General features: G+C 47.2%; 1 protein-coding gene across 4 annotated transcripts in view; it reads left to right on the top strand.

Annotated features, from left to right (window-relative positions):
- Eip63F-1 (Ecdysone-induced protein 63F 1) overlaps nucleotides 1-18736 on the top strand; it is an 88055-nt gene that overhangs the window by 30216 nt on the left and 39103 nt on the right. For all 4 annotated transcript variants that reach the window (XM_065455865.1, XM_065455860.1, XM_065455845.1 and 1 more), the window contains one exon: nucleotides 4652-4697. In XM_065455865.1, the coding sequence (XP_065311937.1) occupies nucleotides 4652-4697 (46 nt within the window). The remainder of the gene's footprint in view (nucleotides 1-4651; nucleotides 4698-18736) is intronic.

Here is an 18736-nt window from a genome sequence, read left to right as displayed (position 1 = left end):
AAAAATTAACACACCTGTGATGTTCTAGTAACAGCCGCACAAAAACCTTGCATGTTGCTTCACCGCATCAAGTATGCCCAAGATTTGCGGCTTCACTATGTAATGAGGCAGCAGAGCAAGGGGAAACCAGGGATTCAATTTATTGTTCCTTACAGCCATATAAATAGAACACAACATCCAAAAACCGTGCGTGAGAAGAGGCGCGAACATAGAAGAAACATACACAGCGCGGGCTTCCACTGGTTTCCAACTGCTTTCATACACTGTGACATGTAAAACCGGCTTTGCAGACTTAAGAGGCCAGTTTTTGCCGCACTTTTAATAGATCATTATGAATAACCGAGAGCCCGAATTTCTGCTCTAGCAAAAAAGCAGACCATGGAGCCGGAAGAAGCATAGAGGAAATTGGCTCTTACGTTTCATTGAAAAGTGAAAAGGAAGTGACAGTTTCGCCCGACAGGCGAAGCACTGATTGCGATAGAAAAATATTGTACTGCTATACCAAGTAAGATTAGTCGTTTTATCATCTGCATAGACTGCTGTAGACGTTTGCTTACGACCTAAATTAACAAGCACGTTGTCACGCGCGCACAAGCAACCACGAACGCATCTCACTGGATGACCGCGAACACTCGCTGTCAGAACGCTGGCGTGAGGAAGAGCGGCAGCAGCGGTGAGCGAATTCCGCTTTGTGCTGCCGCTTTGCTCCAACGCGAGCAAGGCGCGCGAGACCGCAGCGCACACGACGCCATCAGCTGCATCCGACCGGCTAGACTTAGAAAGCAGCGCAGACTGCCTCCAAGACAGGACGCATGATGTTGCGCACAGCTGCAGCAGCTGAAATAGAAGAAATGCTCAGTAAATTTGCCACTTTCCCCGCCCCCTCCTAGCGCGCGCGCATCTCCCCGCCTTCCTCACTTGCGAGCTCGCGAAGACACCGCCGCATCAAGATACTGTTGGGCTTATCCTCGCAAGCTCTCGCTTGCGAGGATAAGCCCAACAGCCCAACCCAACCTACATCAACCCAACAACCCAACATCAACCTCAACCCAACATCAACCCAACAGCCCAACCTACATCACGGGACATTACATATGCTCTATATGATACATGCTCACAGCACCACATCGCTCTGAGCGGAAAAAATACGAAAAACATGCACTTTGCTGGGGCTAGATCGCCTAATGAAACGGCCGGGGCAAATGTGCGCCAGTGCGACAGGATTAGCGCTGCACTTCAACTCCTCGGACGTTGTGCGATATGTTGGCGGCGCGACGCAGCGAGCAATGCAACTCCTTCCGTGCAGAAGGAACAGCGCCCTGGCAGCTACCAGGCGTCCCACAATGCTGTCGTAGCACTTCAATAATGCGCGAAGTGAGACCATCGGCACCCTGTTACACACAGATAACGTCAGTCTGGAATGTGCTGTCCTTTAAACCCACACCAGTGCACGCACACAGCAGCTCAGCAAGAACGCTGGCGTGCTTGCTTCGAAGTTAACTTCGAAGTTGAGAAAGTTGCTGCAAAAGATACTTTATAGAGTCCGATTTATTATTCAACAGCTAGAAAAAAATGTGGCCGAAATTGCCTGTACGCCCCGCGTACACCTCGCACGATGATGAAGCGACGGTAGTCTACACTTACGGAGGCCATACGCTGTGAATAATTTAGCCGAGGTGCGCAGACTTCAAACTGGGCACACAAAATGCATGGTGATGATGATGAAGTATACTCTATTTAAATAGAGCCGGCGATCTTGCAAATGTCGCACTCAGGTGAGTGGCTTTCATTGGTCCAGAATACCATGGCCCTCAGCTGTGCGCCTTGCTCGGTCCACCTGTCGTTGATCAGCTGGCCCACCCACCGCTGTTCATATGGCGCTCGATTTGCTGACACATCCGTGACGCCGTTGCACTCAAATATTATGACAGAACGCATTGGATGTTCCGCAGAACTGGCAGTTGTATTCAGATAGTGTAGTATGCATCTTCTGCAGTAATGTGGCGTGTGTGAAGGAGTTTGTTTGGAGTCTTGGCAGCTGCCCGGCTTCCTCCCTACTGAGCGTGGAATAAGCTGGTGGCTATTTCCATCTGTCTAACCCGTAATGTTCTAGAATATCTTTGTATCGTTTTGGGATAGGCATAGAAGTACGATCGCCTCTCGGGCAAGCCCGGTAGGTACGACCTCCGGCTGCAGCATGTTCCCCGCTAGGGAAATGTGTCCAGGCGTGCACGCAATATGAATGTCTGGTGGGTTTATGTAGTTTGGGTAGTATATCGAGTGCCACTGTGGAGATACGTCCTTTCTGAAAATTTCTGCATGCTGCTTGTGAGTATGTAAAAATTGTCATTTGTACCTGACAGGCTGTTGTGGCGAGCGCAATCGCTGCCACATGCGCCGACTCGGTGTCGCTCACCATTGATGTTGCTACACCAAGCTCTTTTCATGGAACCGTATTAATAAAACGTTCTTGAGCTATAGTGATCCCGGAAACGAAATTCCAACCAATCCTGATGCTGAACATATTATTAGCGAAGCCAGCCAGCCAATGGCAAAGAGGGCTTACGAACGAAAACCTTTGTGTATTCGGCCCTTGTTCTGTCGGTGTCGCTTAGCACGTGCTCCGTCTCACTCGGGTATTAAACGGCGTCGGCGTATCTTGCTGCAGGAAGTCTTTCTTTTTTTCTTTTTTCACTAAATCAGTTCGATTGTGGGACATTCGCAAGCGTAGCAGTAGCAATAAATACAGGATATCAACGCTTATTCTGATATACCTAAATGTGTGGTGATGTTTATACCACAGCGCGTGTGCAAGGTAAAACACGGGGAAAGCGGGAGGTGGAAATGCAAGACGACGAGCAAAACCAGAACAACCAAAAAAGCAGGAGCCAACGTTTCGACGAGTGGTCTTGTCTTTTTCAAGGAAACATATGATTTCCACGGCACAATATATATAGGTACGGTTCTTCTAAAGGGGAGAGAGGGTAAGGCGAGTGGGGTGAGGCAACGAGCGAAGGCGCGTTAGCGGCGAGGGTGCAGAACTGAAAATAAATGGGTGCTATGGGCACGGCCGGTGACACGGCCGTGTGTCAGTCGACGTGTCAACGGCGGTGCGCATGGCACCCCGTTATTACCTGCTTCGCTGGAGGTCCGTGGTCTACCGTCTCCCTGAAAGTGACAATAAGTGAGCCGCAGAAAATAGTGTTCATGAAAAAAATTACCAAAATGGAATAAATATATAAATAAAATGAAGGAGAGGGAAGAACGAAAAACACTAAGCAACGAAATAAAAATAACCAATTACTGTTGTCTACAGCTTGAAATTTACCACGGCGAATGGATTCTAAAGCTCCCTTTGAAACGTTTATGCCTATTGGTTGCAATGTCTTGAACTTATGGATGAGGTATAATTTTTTGTACTTTCTTTCTAGTTCAGAACGGAAATTTGACTGTAAAGTGTATAGCTTAGGTTCATCAAAGTTATGACCGGGTTGGTTGAAATGCTGGGCGGCGGCTTTGAAAAGCTTTTTAGCTGTGTCCGGGCGATGTCCGTTTAACCTGACGTTCATTCATTGTCCCGTTTCACTGACACATTGGAACATTCAAGCGTATAAACCACACTCGAAATAGTACAAGTAAAGGTACTTTTCACCTCGCGTGTATAACTATTTGCGGTGTTTTTAATTTTGTGAGCAGTAAACTCAATGCTCGGGTGAAAGGAGTTGAAATAGCTAATTAGGTCGGTTAACGCGCTTGTACCGTGTTCCCATATTATAAGTATGTCGTCAATGTAACGCAGACAGATGTGTGATTTTAAAGGGTAGGATTTTATCAGGTCTGCTTCAAGCTGTCCCATGAAAACTTTGGCATACTTGGGAGCGAATGTGGTTCGCATGCTAGTGCCGAAAGTTAGCAGCTAGCGAATCGTAACAAACTGGTTGATAATAAGAACAGACTTCGAAAACTGAGGGATTCTGTACTGTGAAAGGATTTACGCCCTTAAGGGTGTTTACTGTTCATAACTTACACCGTTAACTCCTTCTAAGAGTGTGAGTTGTAAATCATTTTGCAACCTTAGTACACTTAAAGGTGTAAATTTTCTTGGCGCGTAAAAGGTTATGTGCAAGCTAACAGCTGTCCTAACGGTGTCTGCAGCCGCATAATCACCTCTGTATAGTGCATCTTTTCTTATCTTATGATGACAACTGCACGAAGTACAGAAATGTCTCGCACGCTTTGCAATGGAATAAACCACCACAAGATGTTGCTCCTAGTCGTGCTGCTGGAGTGTGCGTCTCCATCGTTCCTGTATTCCGTAAAGGGCAATGCGTATATTGGCAGCCTAATTACTTAATCCTAATTACTTAGAAAAAAACTGAAATACTGGCACGGAACAACCAGGTTATTCGAAACCATATACTAATAAGCGTCTAAAACATCTACTAGCCAGTCCAATCGTTATCGCGAAATGAAAAAAAAAAAACGAAGTCTCTCGAAGTCCTCCACAATTGGCTCAAGGTATTAAGTCTACTGATCTCGTGATTTGCGTATTTTCGGTGACGAAATAGTAAAGCTTATTCTTTTCAGAAGCTTTGTGCCCACTTCTTAATTTAATAATTGCTCTTCACTGTACATTTCTTTTCGTTTTCAGAGTAGAGACCGCAACGTAGCTGCCTTATCGGATACCCAGCTTAAAGGTAAGTTGGCTTTACTGCACGAGTCAGATGAACATCAGGCTTTATTTTCAAGCATAGCAAGTTTTGCACGCAATTATTTAAATCAAAGATAGAAATTTCATACGGATGTTGTCCTTCGCAGCTTAATTAATACGATACGTTAAAGATTATTCGTCCAGTGACGACAGCCTCACATCACTAACGCGAAGCCCAAGTTGTGAACGCAATGCGAAGGTGACCCCAAAATTGGTCAGACCTGAAACAGCGCAATATCACGGGACAAAAAAAAAGCAGAAAAATGACAAAGCGCTGACCTGATAGCAACATTATTTGTTAGTAACTACTAGTCAATCGCTAATCGTCAATCGTCAAACATTCATTAGCGAGAAATATAAATACATGCTGGAAAGGGGGCATCACAAGGGGAAGTAAAACATTGACAGCGTGGTTAGATGTGATTACTTATTAGGTGAAACTAATACAGCCGCGCACGCGAATATACATACAAACGGTAGACCTCTTTATCAAAAAAGAATAATTTAGGGTACGTACACGCATAATAGGCTTGTCTTTGTTGTATAACATGTAAGCTTCGTATATTTCGGGCTTTTTGCCGTTCTCATGCCGTGTTTTCAAAGTTTCACAGAATGGTTATATTACTGAGATCAAAAGAGACTCCACGATTATTCAGTGCAGTGCTAGGTTTCTACATATACTCCTCTGAAGCGGCAACCTGCATGAAAAAGAAAGACTTGTTCTCAACCTCGCACTTACATTTTCCCTCCACGAGGCATAAACACGATCAATTAGATGAGCTCACACGTGTCCTTTCCGTACATTTTGATTGTTTTACATATGATGAAACATAATGACAACCACAACAAAAATATGATTTTAACAGGGGAACCAGAGGGGGCAGACTGGCAAAATATGTTCAATCTTTCTACACGTGCATACGAGCTTGTTAATGAATTTTCAGTTATAACAAATCGCTATGAAGTTATCACAAAATCATATTTTATCGTTTATTTGGGGGCCCCTGGGTGGAAACAGTAGGGAGTTTTAGAATAGGGGCCCCAATAGTTTGGGGCCCCAAAGAGTTTTGCGGGTGTCAGCATTGGGACACATAGGAGTGAAGAGTTTTAGAATAGGGTTTTACGTTTGCGGATAGCGTCTTGCGCTGACAGCGCCACTACGGCGTCAAAGAAAAGCTATTAGAAATAATTAAATAAAATATACCATTTTATGAGAGGAATAATAATTTTGACTTGCGTGTATTCGCGTTTACTTACAATTTAGAGGTTATTCTGTAAGCAGCAAACAGTTAGTTGCCCTTAGTTTTGAGCAAACCAACTTTACTAGCCTTCACCAGCCAAGCTTAGCCATGTTAGGCCTACGAGCCATAAAATCCACAATCGAATTCAAAATCAGCGGCGTCTAATGAGTCAATCTTCATAACACACGCTAGTTGACAGAAAGCGATAACCGCAGTCACTTCTCCTAGCTTGCGAACTTCACGCGTTACCACGAATCGAACCCAGTTTTGTGCTAGGTTAGAGCCGTCGCTTCGATGGGTGCCGCCATGTTTGCCGACGCAAAACTTTTGGGGCCGCTATTTGGGCTCCCGCTAAATCGGTGAAATAGCGTTCCCAACGCAAAACCCAAACGCAGTTTGCGTCTTGCGCATGCGCAGTGGCTTCGACGCTATTTCTTTGGGGCCCCAAAACGTTTGGGGCCCCTATTCTAAAACTCCCTAGTGACCCTTTTTTTTGCGTAAACAATTTTCTAGAATTTTGTTTTATTAACGGCTGTATTGTGGTCTTGGGAGGATATATTAATTAATATGTGCGTGAAGACAATTCCGCATCGCTCGGTCTTAATAATCTAATTGACTCGAGTGGCTTTACAAATGTGACAGTAACAACCACAAGTATTACTACTTCCAACCAAACCACTATATAGACATTTACGTCATGGACCCAGACTGTGCTGTCGAATGTGTTGGCACATTGTCGTCCTACGTTCGCGACCACTGCCCAAATGTTGTGTTGGTCAAAAACATTCAACTTGCCCTCAATAGGCACTCGTTACTTTTCAATCGTTGAATAATGCGCCGCGCGTTTAACAATGCATACCTTATCAAATTTAGTAGGATAATTATTACCACTGATTACCACCAATTACCACTGATGCCGATAGAACTACTATCATTGCTTCGTACAGCTGTCCACGAATTTGCTATCGCAACCGATTTTTAGGCTTTAGGGCGAAACTGCGACTCGTTCAAGGGAACTGGACGCTTCAGCCAGGCCGATGTGGGCTTTCCGTGATACCGCAAAATAATATTACTTCTGGTAATAGAAAGGACTGCACGCTCCTTCCGATAATGGTACAGTAGTATACGGCCTCGCGGTGATTCAGCGACAACGGTGTCACGCTGCTCGGTAGGAGGTCACGGGCTCGATTCCCTGGCCGCAGCAGCCGCATGCCGACGGGGGCCACGAACGCACGTGCAACCTGTTTTTGGTACGCGTTAGGTAACCCCGGGTGGTCAAAATAATTGCGTAACCCTCTACGGCGGGGTCTCTCGTAAAACGCGGTGCTGTTTTCAGGCCGTCAAACAACCGCAGTTTAATCGCACAGTGGTAAGTGGAGTACCGCTGCCAAGCTTGCGTTACAAGAGCCCTGCAGCTGACGAGGGAACACGCATACTACGGCGCTCTTTGGCTGGCGCCTTCGCGGTGGCGACGATCAGCTGTATTTGGCAACAGGGCTGGTCTCATGCCAGCCGCTCTAAATCGGGCCGCCGTTGAGCGACAGCGCGGAGAGAAGGAAAAGCGGCGTGGGGAGAGAAGGGGTGCTTGCCGCAACGTGCGGCCTGTGTTTTTTCCTTGCGCCGCGCCGCGCTGGCGACGCTCGCGGCTTGTATACCGGAAATATCGGAGCAGCGATCTTGACACGCCAGCCTGCTTTCCCTCGCGTGCCGCGACCCCGCGCGCCCCGTGTATACACACCGCGCGGGAACGCGTGCCTGAAACCGCACCCCCCACCCAACCCGTTCCTCCCTTTCTTGCGTCATTTTTTTATGCATCCTGCTTAGCGTTTTCACGTGCGGCCAGCTCATTAGTTTGTTTCTGTTACGTCGCCAGCTCGCCCGGATAAGGAAGCGCCGCGGGAGCGATAGGGTTGCAGAAGGAGAAGTGAGGAGGTGGGGACGTCCTTTGTAGTTGCGGCGGCGGCGGTGACAAGGATAGCTACTCGGCGTTTGGCGAGATATTTTTTTTTTTTGTAAGACGCTAACACGCTGGTCTCTGGCAATGTGCAGAGCCTACAACAAGGGCATATTTGACTGATGGTTTTAGAGCGTTCCGCAATTGTCCCTGTCAGCGCAAGAGAGAGAGAGAGAGAGAAAATAATGCAGAGAAAGGCAGGGAGGTTAACCAGAGGTAGTTCCAGTTGGCTACCCTGCGCAGGAGGAAGGGTTAAGAGGGATAAAAAGAGAAACAGAGTAGAAGAGGGAGATAGAAAGAAAGGATCAGCGCAAGAAAGAATAACAGTTATGGGTTAAAGGTAGACAGGCTTTTTATAATGATGCGAACGTAGCGGTCGTCATCATAGCGAGGCTGTTTATAAGCAAGTTGGGAAAACGAAGTTGGACTCATAGTCAGAAGGCAGTAGACGTATAGAAATGGGGCGTAATAAAGAGTAAAACGGCATTTTCTCTGCATCAACAAAGATGCAGAAGGCTGGGGGTCCGAGCTTCCCCTAACAACAGCTTGACGGCGGCCCATATTGCCCTCTATACAAAGCAATTTAAGCTAGCAGCATGCAGAGCGAAAAAAAAAAAAAACGCGTAGCAGAAAATGAAACTGCACGGGTCAGATCATGTAAAAGGAATATCAGGATCCATTAATACTAAAGCAAAAAGTTTTTTTTTTTGCATACCGGAAAACTTCGTTATATCAAGTTATATCAAAATATCAACTACGACAGAGAAATGAGAATTTAGAGCAAAGATTCCAGGTACATGTAAAAAAATAGCAACAGCGTCATTTATATAAGGAAAGGTTGCCTGGGAGAACATTTAACCTGGGGCATGGATTCGAACTACGTTATCGGTGATCAGCGAAATGTGCGGAAACTTTCTACTAATGCATGATACACTGCTGGCTTTCGAGCCCTCTAGAGGGCTCCGGCAGCACGCTCTGTACATGGCTACTCAAACTTCGGCGCTCAAAAGACAGCCGCCTGTTTGATTTTTCAACCCCGCGCTCCAACCTAACACAATCGGAGGTGCTATTACTATCGAGCCTGAAGCGCGAGCTGGGTTGGATAGGACTGTGGTCCCTTGTCTTTTCGATTTGTCTGGGAGCAGCCGAAATTCCTGCGGCTACAATCATGAGTGGCCTCCGGCATCACTTCAAACCGAGTCGGAGAGTTGATGAAACCAGTCCCCATGTACAAAAAAAAGCAACATTTACGTCAGTGTGACACAAGCACAAGAGGGTGATGTCGCAGCTTGGATTTCTGCGCCAGCGGCAGTGGCTTTTGTGGTAGTCCAGTGATGGACTACATCACATGCTAAACTTTAATCTGAAGCCGGCCATTACGGTGTCTCGTACAGCTCAGCTGTAACTTAGGAAATGTAAAGCCGCATTATCAAATTGAGCCGAAACGACGTGCATATTAGTCACCAACTGCGCCCTTGCCTTAAGGCGTTTGATTCGGATTGTAAACAAGAAGTTAACGCCGTGGAATTGCTATCGAATCTCGCTGCTCCATCGAGCTTTAAGTCCACGAGATCCAGTTTGATCTCGCTTTCGCCAGCGCTTATCACACCCCCTGCACGGAACCGCACCTTCGCGGCCACTCCCGAAGGAGTCCTCGATCTGCCCGAGCGACACCGATACACAAAACACCGTCCGCGATATTTCGAGATAACGGAAAGTGCTAGGCACGCGCGTAGTTGTTTGAACCCTTCGGCTCACGAACTCGTGGCTGAGTTTGCATCGAAGCCTGGCGATCGGGGAACGTACGTCGCAGGCCCTATACGACGTTAGCTCACGTGCATCCTGCCTTCTCTGCTGCTCTTGGGGCACCCGCCGTGGTTGCTCAGTGGCTATGGTGTTGGGCTGCTGACCACGAGGTCGCGGGATCGAATGCCGGCCACGGCGGCCGCGTTTCGATGGGGGCGAAATGCGAAAACACCCGTGGTGCTTAGAATTAGGTGCACGTTAAGGAACCCCAGGTGGTCGAAATTTCCGGATTCCTCCACTACGGCGTGCCTCATAATCAGAAAGTGGTTTTGGCACGTTAAACCCCATAACTTAACTTCAATCAATCAATCAAATGTTTTATTTCCAACAAACTTGTTGGGGGTCCTCCAGGCGAAAAGCTGCGACATACAGCTTGAATGTGCCTGAAGGCCCTCACATGGCAGCAGTACAAATACAAATACAATATACAAATACAATACAACGTATTGTTACAAATACAATGGGTTACATTTACAATAATTACAAAGATCACATTTCAAAAATTTCTTTACAAAAATATGCTCTAAGCTGTTTTCGGGTCACGGTATTTGTCATAACAATTTCTTAACTTAATAACTTAACTTGCTCGTGGGGCAAGGAGAAGGCACGAGGGAAAGCGCGAAGATTTCGTAACGGCACCGCCATCGTCGCCCGCGGCGACGGCGCGCAGGAGACGTTGCTAAACTGAGCGCGAGACTCGTGACAGCGACGATGTACGACGCATAGGCGAGAGTTCCTAGTAGGTGACGACAACCAAAACACGCTTCTCAATACATTGTTCAATTTGTCGCGAGAATAACCGAAACTGAGTGGCACGCCGTTCAAAGGAGGAGTTGCCTGCCTAGACCTATGAGAATTTCGTTCTATCAGGAAATGCGTGTGCTTAGCCAGTAGCTGTAATCATCCAGATTCTCCAGCTGACGCACACATGACTATATATATATATATATATATATATATATATATATATATATATATATATATATATATTGTTACAAGCACGGGGAAAAGGGGTTTATTTAGGCGTGCGAGAGCAGGAACGGCAGGCTACGAACAGAACAACAGGAATGGCCGCTGCACAGTCTTCGTTCTTCTCTTCTTCTCTCTTCTTGATCCCCGCGTCCCTTTGACGCGCTTGGACGTAACAATATATATATATATATATATATATATATATATATATATATATATATATATATATATATATATATATATATCATGAGACATTCCATTCTGTAAAGGTGGATGACCAACGAAATTGTATAGCACACGACATAGAGGTATAGAGGTGAGACAGAAATGTCAACAAAGGTACGAACTCATTTATTGTTTGATCGCTGGGTTAATATATTTTGGTCGTAGTAGTTGTGAAAACGGCCTTGTGGTCGCTACGGTATATACTGATAGGCTGGGGAGCTACGGTTCACACGTTCGTAAATAAATATTTCAACAAATAAATAAATATTTCATTGTTCAGAGCCTCATGATGCATCGACGGTCTTGACACGGGCTTTTAGAGTTAGCTGAGAGATTGCATGGACTATGTCACGATTGTGCGACTACAAATAAAGTCGTCTATTTTTAAGCTGCCCGCGTCCTTCATTGCTTTTATTGGCCGTTCTATCAAATACAAGTGATGACGATAAATTCCAAGGACATATAATTACGCGGAATGTGTGCAATGATTAAAAAAAGACGATCATACAAGGCGGCAGTGAGGTTCCTTGTGCTGAAATACCTGCCCGATACCTAGGCATTAAATTCTAGAGGCTTACTCAGACTGGCTCAACAAATTGCGCAGCCATATTTATTTGTTTATTTCGATTCTTCTGGGATGGGGTTACCGATCACGTGCATACCTGGATTCTCTGTGCAACTATACACCGAACAAGTTGGCACCAAATCTGCTGTATACAAACAGTGTTCCCGCAAACACAAATTGTTTTTTTTTTGTCCCCCCCCCCCGCATTGTAACAACCCTGCGTACACGCATCTTGGTGTATATCATAGATTCGGCTATGAAATAATCGCTCGTGTAATGCAATTCCACCACTTCATAAAGTCTACTGGAGTTAACTTTTGCTCGAATCCATACGGATGATGATCTCTGTGTAGTTCACCGTCAACTGCAATTTTCCATTGGAAAATAACAAAGAAAAAAGTCATTAGCATAAACACAAGGCAATCGATGCAGATAATTTAGGTGCTAAGCTTATTGTCGTCATCTATTTATTTACACCTAGCAAAACTGCGTAGGTTATGTAGATTTACGTGGTGTACGCTACGTTATCGACACCTGCATAATAGTCAGCAGACATTTCTACGTAAGTCGCATAAACAAAATAGAATCATTCTGAAGACGCCAAGCCCGCTTTTTTGAGCTCCTGTAGCACAATGCCTTGAATACATATCTATTGACTAGGTTGACGTTAGGATCACGTATACCGTAATTCTGCACGGCAAGCTGCACGTTCGACCTTAGCGTACAAACAGCTCATATGTTCATTCTTATATTTATTCATGAAGAAGAGTAAAAGAAGGTGGTGTAAGCGCGACCTCAACGTAGCACAAAATGTTGTCAGAACGAATGTTTGACGTGGACACCGTTTATGAAAAAGAAAGAAAGGTGAAAACGCATTATGCTCTTCGTGTCCTCAGAGATTTCTCAAGAGCAGATTTTGGCGGAGGAGGAGTTCATTAAGCCAATGGTGTGGCACATTTCTCTTGACGTCATAGATGATATTCTTAACGCGCATTTTGGAATGGCTGGTTGGGGAGCCTTCATTCGGGCCTTGCACGAGGTCCAGCCATGGGTGCACGATGTCAGCATCCCGCACACGAGCGATAGCGCCATCGGGGTGACGAAGGACACCCTCCTTGGCCACCCCTTCACCTACTGCAAGCGCCGTATAAGCAGTATATGTATGAGCCAAAAGCGCCGTGTAGACCGAACCGGAAACGTGTCGTCGCAGGCTGGTTTTAACGCTACCCGTGAAAAATACTAAGCATGGTACCCCCAGGCCCTGCAAGCTCTCCGATTCCCATGATCTAGCTGTGCTTGCCGTTTTTGCACCTCACTGGCCACTGTAGCTCAGCGGCTGTGATGCTGCGCTGCTCAGCTCATGGTCACGGGTTCGATTCTCGCCGCGGCGACCGCATTCCGATGGGCGTGGAATAAGCTCGTGTATGTACATAGGTGTAGGTTTGCGTTCAAGAGGCCCAGTTGCTCACAATCAATGAACAGTCCCCTGCAATGCAATGCAATAAACAGATTGTTGTTTCGCGGGACGTAAAACCCGAGAATAATATTTCATTTTTACACCGTCTTTTCTGCCTTGTTATTTCCATTTTCTTCATGAATTGTTACCCATATATGGCTGGGTAGTTTCAATTCTGGGTATTTGACTATGGCATTCACATTTATTTTCTCACCTGGAGTAAAAGCGTCTTCCTTCCTGCGTTCGAGTTAAGTGGCACTTAATAAGACTCTAGAATGTGCATCAGTGCACGCATTCATATGAGGCCGTTTTACTTGCTATACCTTTTTTTTCACTGCAAATGCATTTGTTTACCATAATTAGCCATATATTAACGACTACGCTCGCCGCGACAAAGCCACGGCCTCGTTCGCGTGAGGCCGTCAGTGACTGCGGAAGACGAAGAAGAAGAACATCCACCGCCGATCCAGGTTCCGTCCGCATCCAGCTGACCTTGCCAAGCCACCGCTATTTGCTCACCAAGCGCTTTACAAGTGCAAACACCCGGTAACACCTGAACCTTTCAGGCAAAGGAATGGCTTCCACCGGCAAACCCACGGTTCCGCCGGCCCCGCCAGCGTCGGTCAAACCGTCGCCGGCAGTTCGGTCGACGCCCGCGCAGCAGCGTCCACCGCCGACGTACGACTGGACCACGACGAACCTGGACGCATTGCGGGACGTGGACCACCGACCCGAGTTGCATCCTGCGTCGGCCGCCGTTGCCGCCGCAGCTCGCGGCGGCGGCGGCGTTCCCGCCGTCCTCTCGCCCATCATGGCGGGTCCTCGGCAGAGTCCCATGTCTCCGGTCAAGGACCCCGCCGCCCCCGTCGACCCGGTCCAGTTCACCAAGGCGCTGGCCGTCGGGGACGCCCGAATGCGGCAGCAATCCGAGCTGAGCCACGAACGACGCGCCAACCTCGTCTACGGCGCGGGCATTCTCGTGGCGGTGGCCTCCATCCTGACCATCCTCGGGGCGGTCATCTTTGCCGAACACGACGGCAGCGACGCCCAGCTCACCGTCGTCAGCGGTCAGTCGCCCGCGGGCAGCTACAACGGCAGCCTGAACGACACGGACGTCCTCGGCGACCGCGGTGAGCTGCTCGAGATGCCGAGAATCGTCGTAGGAGAGAAAGTAACGTCCGTTGTCTCGATCGACGACGACGGCGGCGACGACGCGGAGACCCTTTCTTCGTCCGACAACCTGGAACACGCAGAAACTGCTCCCACGCTGAACCACGCGCCGCAAGAAAGAAGTCGGCGTTACTAAGCGTCCCGAGCGTTTACACGCTTTCGAATGCTAACGACCGGAGTGACTTGACTCACTTGTGACACGTTGTGTGTGTGCGTGCCTTGAGACCCTGGAATACAAGAAATGAAAGGACGCAAATTTTTCGCCTTGAGAACGATGACATATACCAGAAAGCCCTTACAAATCTTCAAGAAAAGTTATAGGTGCAGGACACAGCACACGTGCTACGTACGCACAATGACTAAAAGCATCTCCACACAGTAAACGATACGCCTGTCTGTGCCCATTACTGTCCACTACTCTCATCACTTCTTATCGTTCTGCCAGCCTGGGAAGGACGAAATATAAGAAGCAGGACGCCTTTGTGCGTATACTGCAGTCTCTGAGCAACTTGCGGAAGTTGTTAAGTCTTGAAGGTTTTTATTCACATTGCACTCCGCTAACTTTGCGCATAAATCCCTTAATTTTTAAAAGCCAATAGCTTTCGTTGGCTCTCTCGCCCATTCTTGTGGTTGGTGTTGGGCGGTAGCAGTCACGTTTGCCCTCGAACCGGCGGACTTCAACTATTAAGGCGCGTTCACATCGGGAAACTATATCGCGCGACTCGTCGCGCGATATGCGGTGACGAATTAAGCGAGCTCGTTCACATACGGTCGCTCGTCGCGGCCGACGAAAGAAATGCTCGTTGCCGCTCGTCAACAATCACGAAGTGTGCGGAAACTCGCCAGGTACGTCGCTTCTCGCAGGTTTGTTCTGGCTTCGCGGTCATCGCGAGCGACATTTGTACGGGTCTAACGAAAAAAAAATTGAATAGTACACACACAACACACATAGACGTCATATTGCATGTACAAATACGAGTAGCGACCCCCCATCAATATCGGAAATCGCACTGGCGTTTCATTTGGCTCCATGCCGCTTTAGCATAGCAAACTCGCAAAATGTAGCTCTCTAACAACGGCACGCTATCCAACAGCACCGTCTTGAGTGTGCTCAAAGCTTTAGCGCGTGCATGACTGTATTGACGGTGTCCATTAGGCGCCGCGTAGTGCAAGACCTCGGTCGCGCTCACCAGCTGTGACACACCGCACCTGCATATACAAAGCGCAAGATAATCGGCGTTCTTATTCGCAGAGCAACGAATTTCGCAACGGGCTGGAATCATCACGTCAATTATCTTCAACGCAACCGCACAAAAAAAAGTTATGCAGATCCAGCGCACATGTTGGAATGTATGTGAGACGAAACTTTCGCGAAGCGATCAATGAAATACTATAAATTTACCCATGATCATTTCTACGCCTCTGTAGTAAAGGAAACTGAAGCGCGCGTGCGTTCTGGCGTACGCGTGCTAAGCAATGTGACAGCTCTTGTATAGGCTCTTCTTTCCGATTTCTTTTCATCGCTTCTTATCTATTTGAAATATACCTGTCGCTTCTTAGCCGCTCCCTTGCTGTGCGAACATGCCATAGCAGGCAAATCACAATCACCATCAGCACGGGACAGCCATTTCGAAGGGCTAGGTGGCGTTGGCACCATATGTGGTACACCCGTTTCTTGGCCAATCCCCCGTCGTGGGCATGTACCATTGTACCACACGCTTCTTGGTCAACTCCACCGTTTTGGGCGTGCGCAATTGTATGGAAATCGTCGTCGGCACGCGTCGATCATCTCAAAAATCGAGTTGGCGTAAGGCAGAATATGTAAGCTAGCGGCCCGATTTGTCAGATCCTTGATCGTGGGTACATGTCAGAGTATGAAAATCCCCATCATCAACCAGCGGACATGCTTCTTGCCGGATGTTCCAGTGTTGGTATGCACCATAGTATGGATATCATTAGTAAGGTCTTGGTGGTGGCTAGTTGGTTCACAATAAGAACTGAGGTTAAACAGCACAAGTAAAACAAGGACACGATTAAACAAATATCACAGAAAAGCACTGATTGCCACCTGGAAGTCTTATTTGAAGTTCTCCAGCCATTTTATACGTTTTCCAGCATAGGCATGCGAACACCAGTGAAATATAAATCAGCAAAATCAGCGACATCATAACTTTTCATGCACAAAATAGCTATTTCTTTTTCCGAGAATGTAAGAAAGGGGAGCACCTGCACATTTATCCCCTTGCTTTTGAATTTAATGTGCTTCTGTTATTTCTCTTTCTCTCTTACGATAGCAATTGTATGGACACTCCAGGCGCATTTCTGCCGTTGCCATCGCCGTGAGGTTCCGTATGAGTGAAAGTTTGTGACCGCGAGCGGGCGAACGCGGTTCAATCTCGCGTGCGTGAGCGAGGAACGCGGCCCGAATGCGTGCCCTCTCATGTGGCGCGCGAGGCAGGGGGTGATGCGAGGGAGGATGGGCGTTCTTCCCCGGCGGCTGCTACGGTGCCTCGATGTCCTCCTCGCCCGCCGCTCCATACAGAGTGGAGACAACCGCGCCGTCTACTACGGCGTTGACCACGCGAATCACGGACGCATTAGTAGACGCCTTTGGTGGACGCCGTAGGAAAACGTTGCCGGCGCTCGTGTGTCTTGAAAGCGGTACCCGCCGTGGTTGCTCAGTGGCTAGGGTGTTGGGCTGCTGAGCACGAGATCGCGGGATCGAATCCCGGCCACGGCGGCCGCATTTCGATGGTGGCAAAATGCAAAAAAACCCGGGTACTTAGATTTAGGAGCATGTTAAAGAACCCCACGTGGCCAAAATTTCCACTGTCCTCAACTACGGCGTGCCTCATAATCAGAAAGTGGTTTTGGCACGTAAAACCCAATAATTTATTTAAATGTGAAAGTATAATATGGATAGAATTGAACATGCTCTCAGGAACGGAGGAAGCCTAAAAACAGTGAAGAAGAAACTAGGAATTGGCATGAATCAGATGTATGCGTTAAGAGACAAAGCCGGCAATATCATTACTAACATGGATGAGATATTACAAGTGGCTGAGGAGTTCTATAGAGATTGATACAGCACCAGTGCCACCCACGACAATAATGAAAGAGAAAATAGTCTAGAAGAATTCGAAATCCCACAGGTAATGCCGGAAGAAGTAAAGAAAGCCTTGGGAGATATGCAAAGGGGGAAGGCAGCTGGGGAGGATCAGGTAACAGCAGATTTACTGAAGGTTGGTGGGCAGATTGTTCTAGAGAAACTGGCCACCCTGTATACGCAATGCCTCATAACGTCGAGCGTACCGGAATCTTGGAAAAACGCTAACATAATCCTAATCCATAAGAAAGGGGACGCCAAAGACTTGAAAAATTATAGACCGATCAGCTTACTGTCCGTTGCCTACAAACTATTTACTAAGGTAATCGCAAATAGAATCAGGAACACCTTAGACTTCTGTCAAGCAAAGGACCAGGCAGGATTCCGTAAAGGCTACTCAACAATAGATCATATTCACACTATCAATCAGGTGATAGAGAAATGTGCGGAATACAACCAACCCTTATATATAGCTTTCATTGATTACGAGAAAGCATTTGATTCTGTCGAAACCTCAGCAGTCATGGAGGCATTACGGAATCAGGGTGTAGACAAGCCATATGTAAAAATACTGAAAAATATCTATAGCGGCTCCACAGCCACTGTAGTCCTCCATAAAGAAAGCAACAAAATCCCAATAAAGAAAGGCGTCAGGCAGGGAGATACGATCTGTCCAATGCTATTCACAGCGTGTTTACAGGAGGTATTCAGAGACCTGGATTGGGAAGAAATGGGGATAAAAGTTAATGGAGAATACCTTAGTAACTTGCGATTCGCTGATGATATTGCCTTGCTTAGTAACTCAGGGGACCAACTGCAATGCATGCTCACTGACCTGGAGAGACAAAGCAGAAGAGTGGGTCTAAAAATTAATCTGCAGAAAACTAAAGTAATGTTTAACAAACAGTCTCGGAAGAGAACAGCAGTTTACAATAGGCAGCGAGGCACTGGAAGTCGTAAGGGAATACATCTACTTAGGGCAGGTAGTGACTGCGGATCCGGATCATGAGACAGAAATAATCAGAAGAATAAGAATGGGCTGGGGTGCGCTTGGCAGGCATTCTCAGATCATGAACAGCAAGTTGCCATTATGCCTCAAAAGAAAAGTGTATAATAGCTGTGTCTTACCAATACTCACCTACGGGGCAGAAACCTGGAGGCTTACGAAAAGGGTTCTACTCAAATTGAGGACGACGCAACGAGCTATGGAAAGAAGAATGATCGGTGTAACGTTAAGGGATAAGAAAAGAGCAGATTGGGCGAGGGAACAAACGCGAGTTAATGACATCTTAGTTGAAATCAAGAAAAAGAAATGGGCATGGGCAGGACATGTAATGAGGAGGGAAGATAACCGATGGTCATTAAGGGTTACGGACTGGATTCCAAGGGAACGGAAGCGTAGCAGGGGACGGCAGAAAGTTAGGTGGGGGGATGAGATAAAGAAATTTGCAGGGACGGCATGGCCACAATTAGTACATGACCGGGGTTGTTGGAGAAATTTGGGAGAGGCCTTTGCCCTGCAGTGGGCGT

This window comes from Dermacentor albipictus, chromosome 8 (assembly GCF_038994185.2).
Source record: "Dermacentor albipictus isolate Rhodes 1998 colony chromosome 8, USDA_Dalb.pri_finalv2, whole genome shotgun sequence".
Taxonomy (NCBI): domain Eukaryota; kingdom Metazoa; phylum Arthropoda; class Arachnida; order Ixodida; family Ixodidae; genus Dermacentor; species Dermacentor albipictus.
Note: the sequence above shows the minus strand (reverse complement) of the source record. Positions and strands in the feature narration are given on the sequence as shown.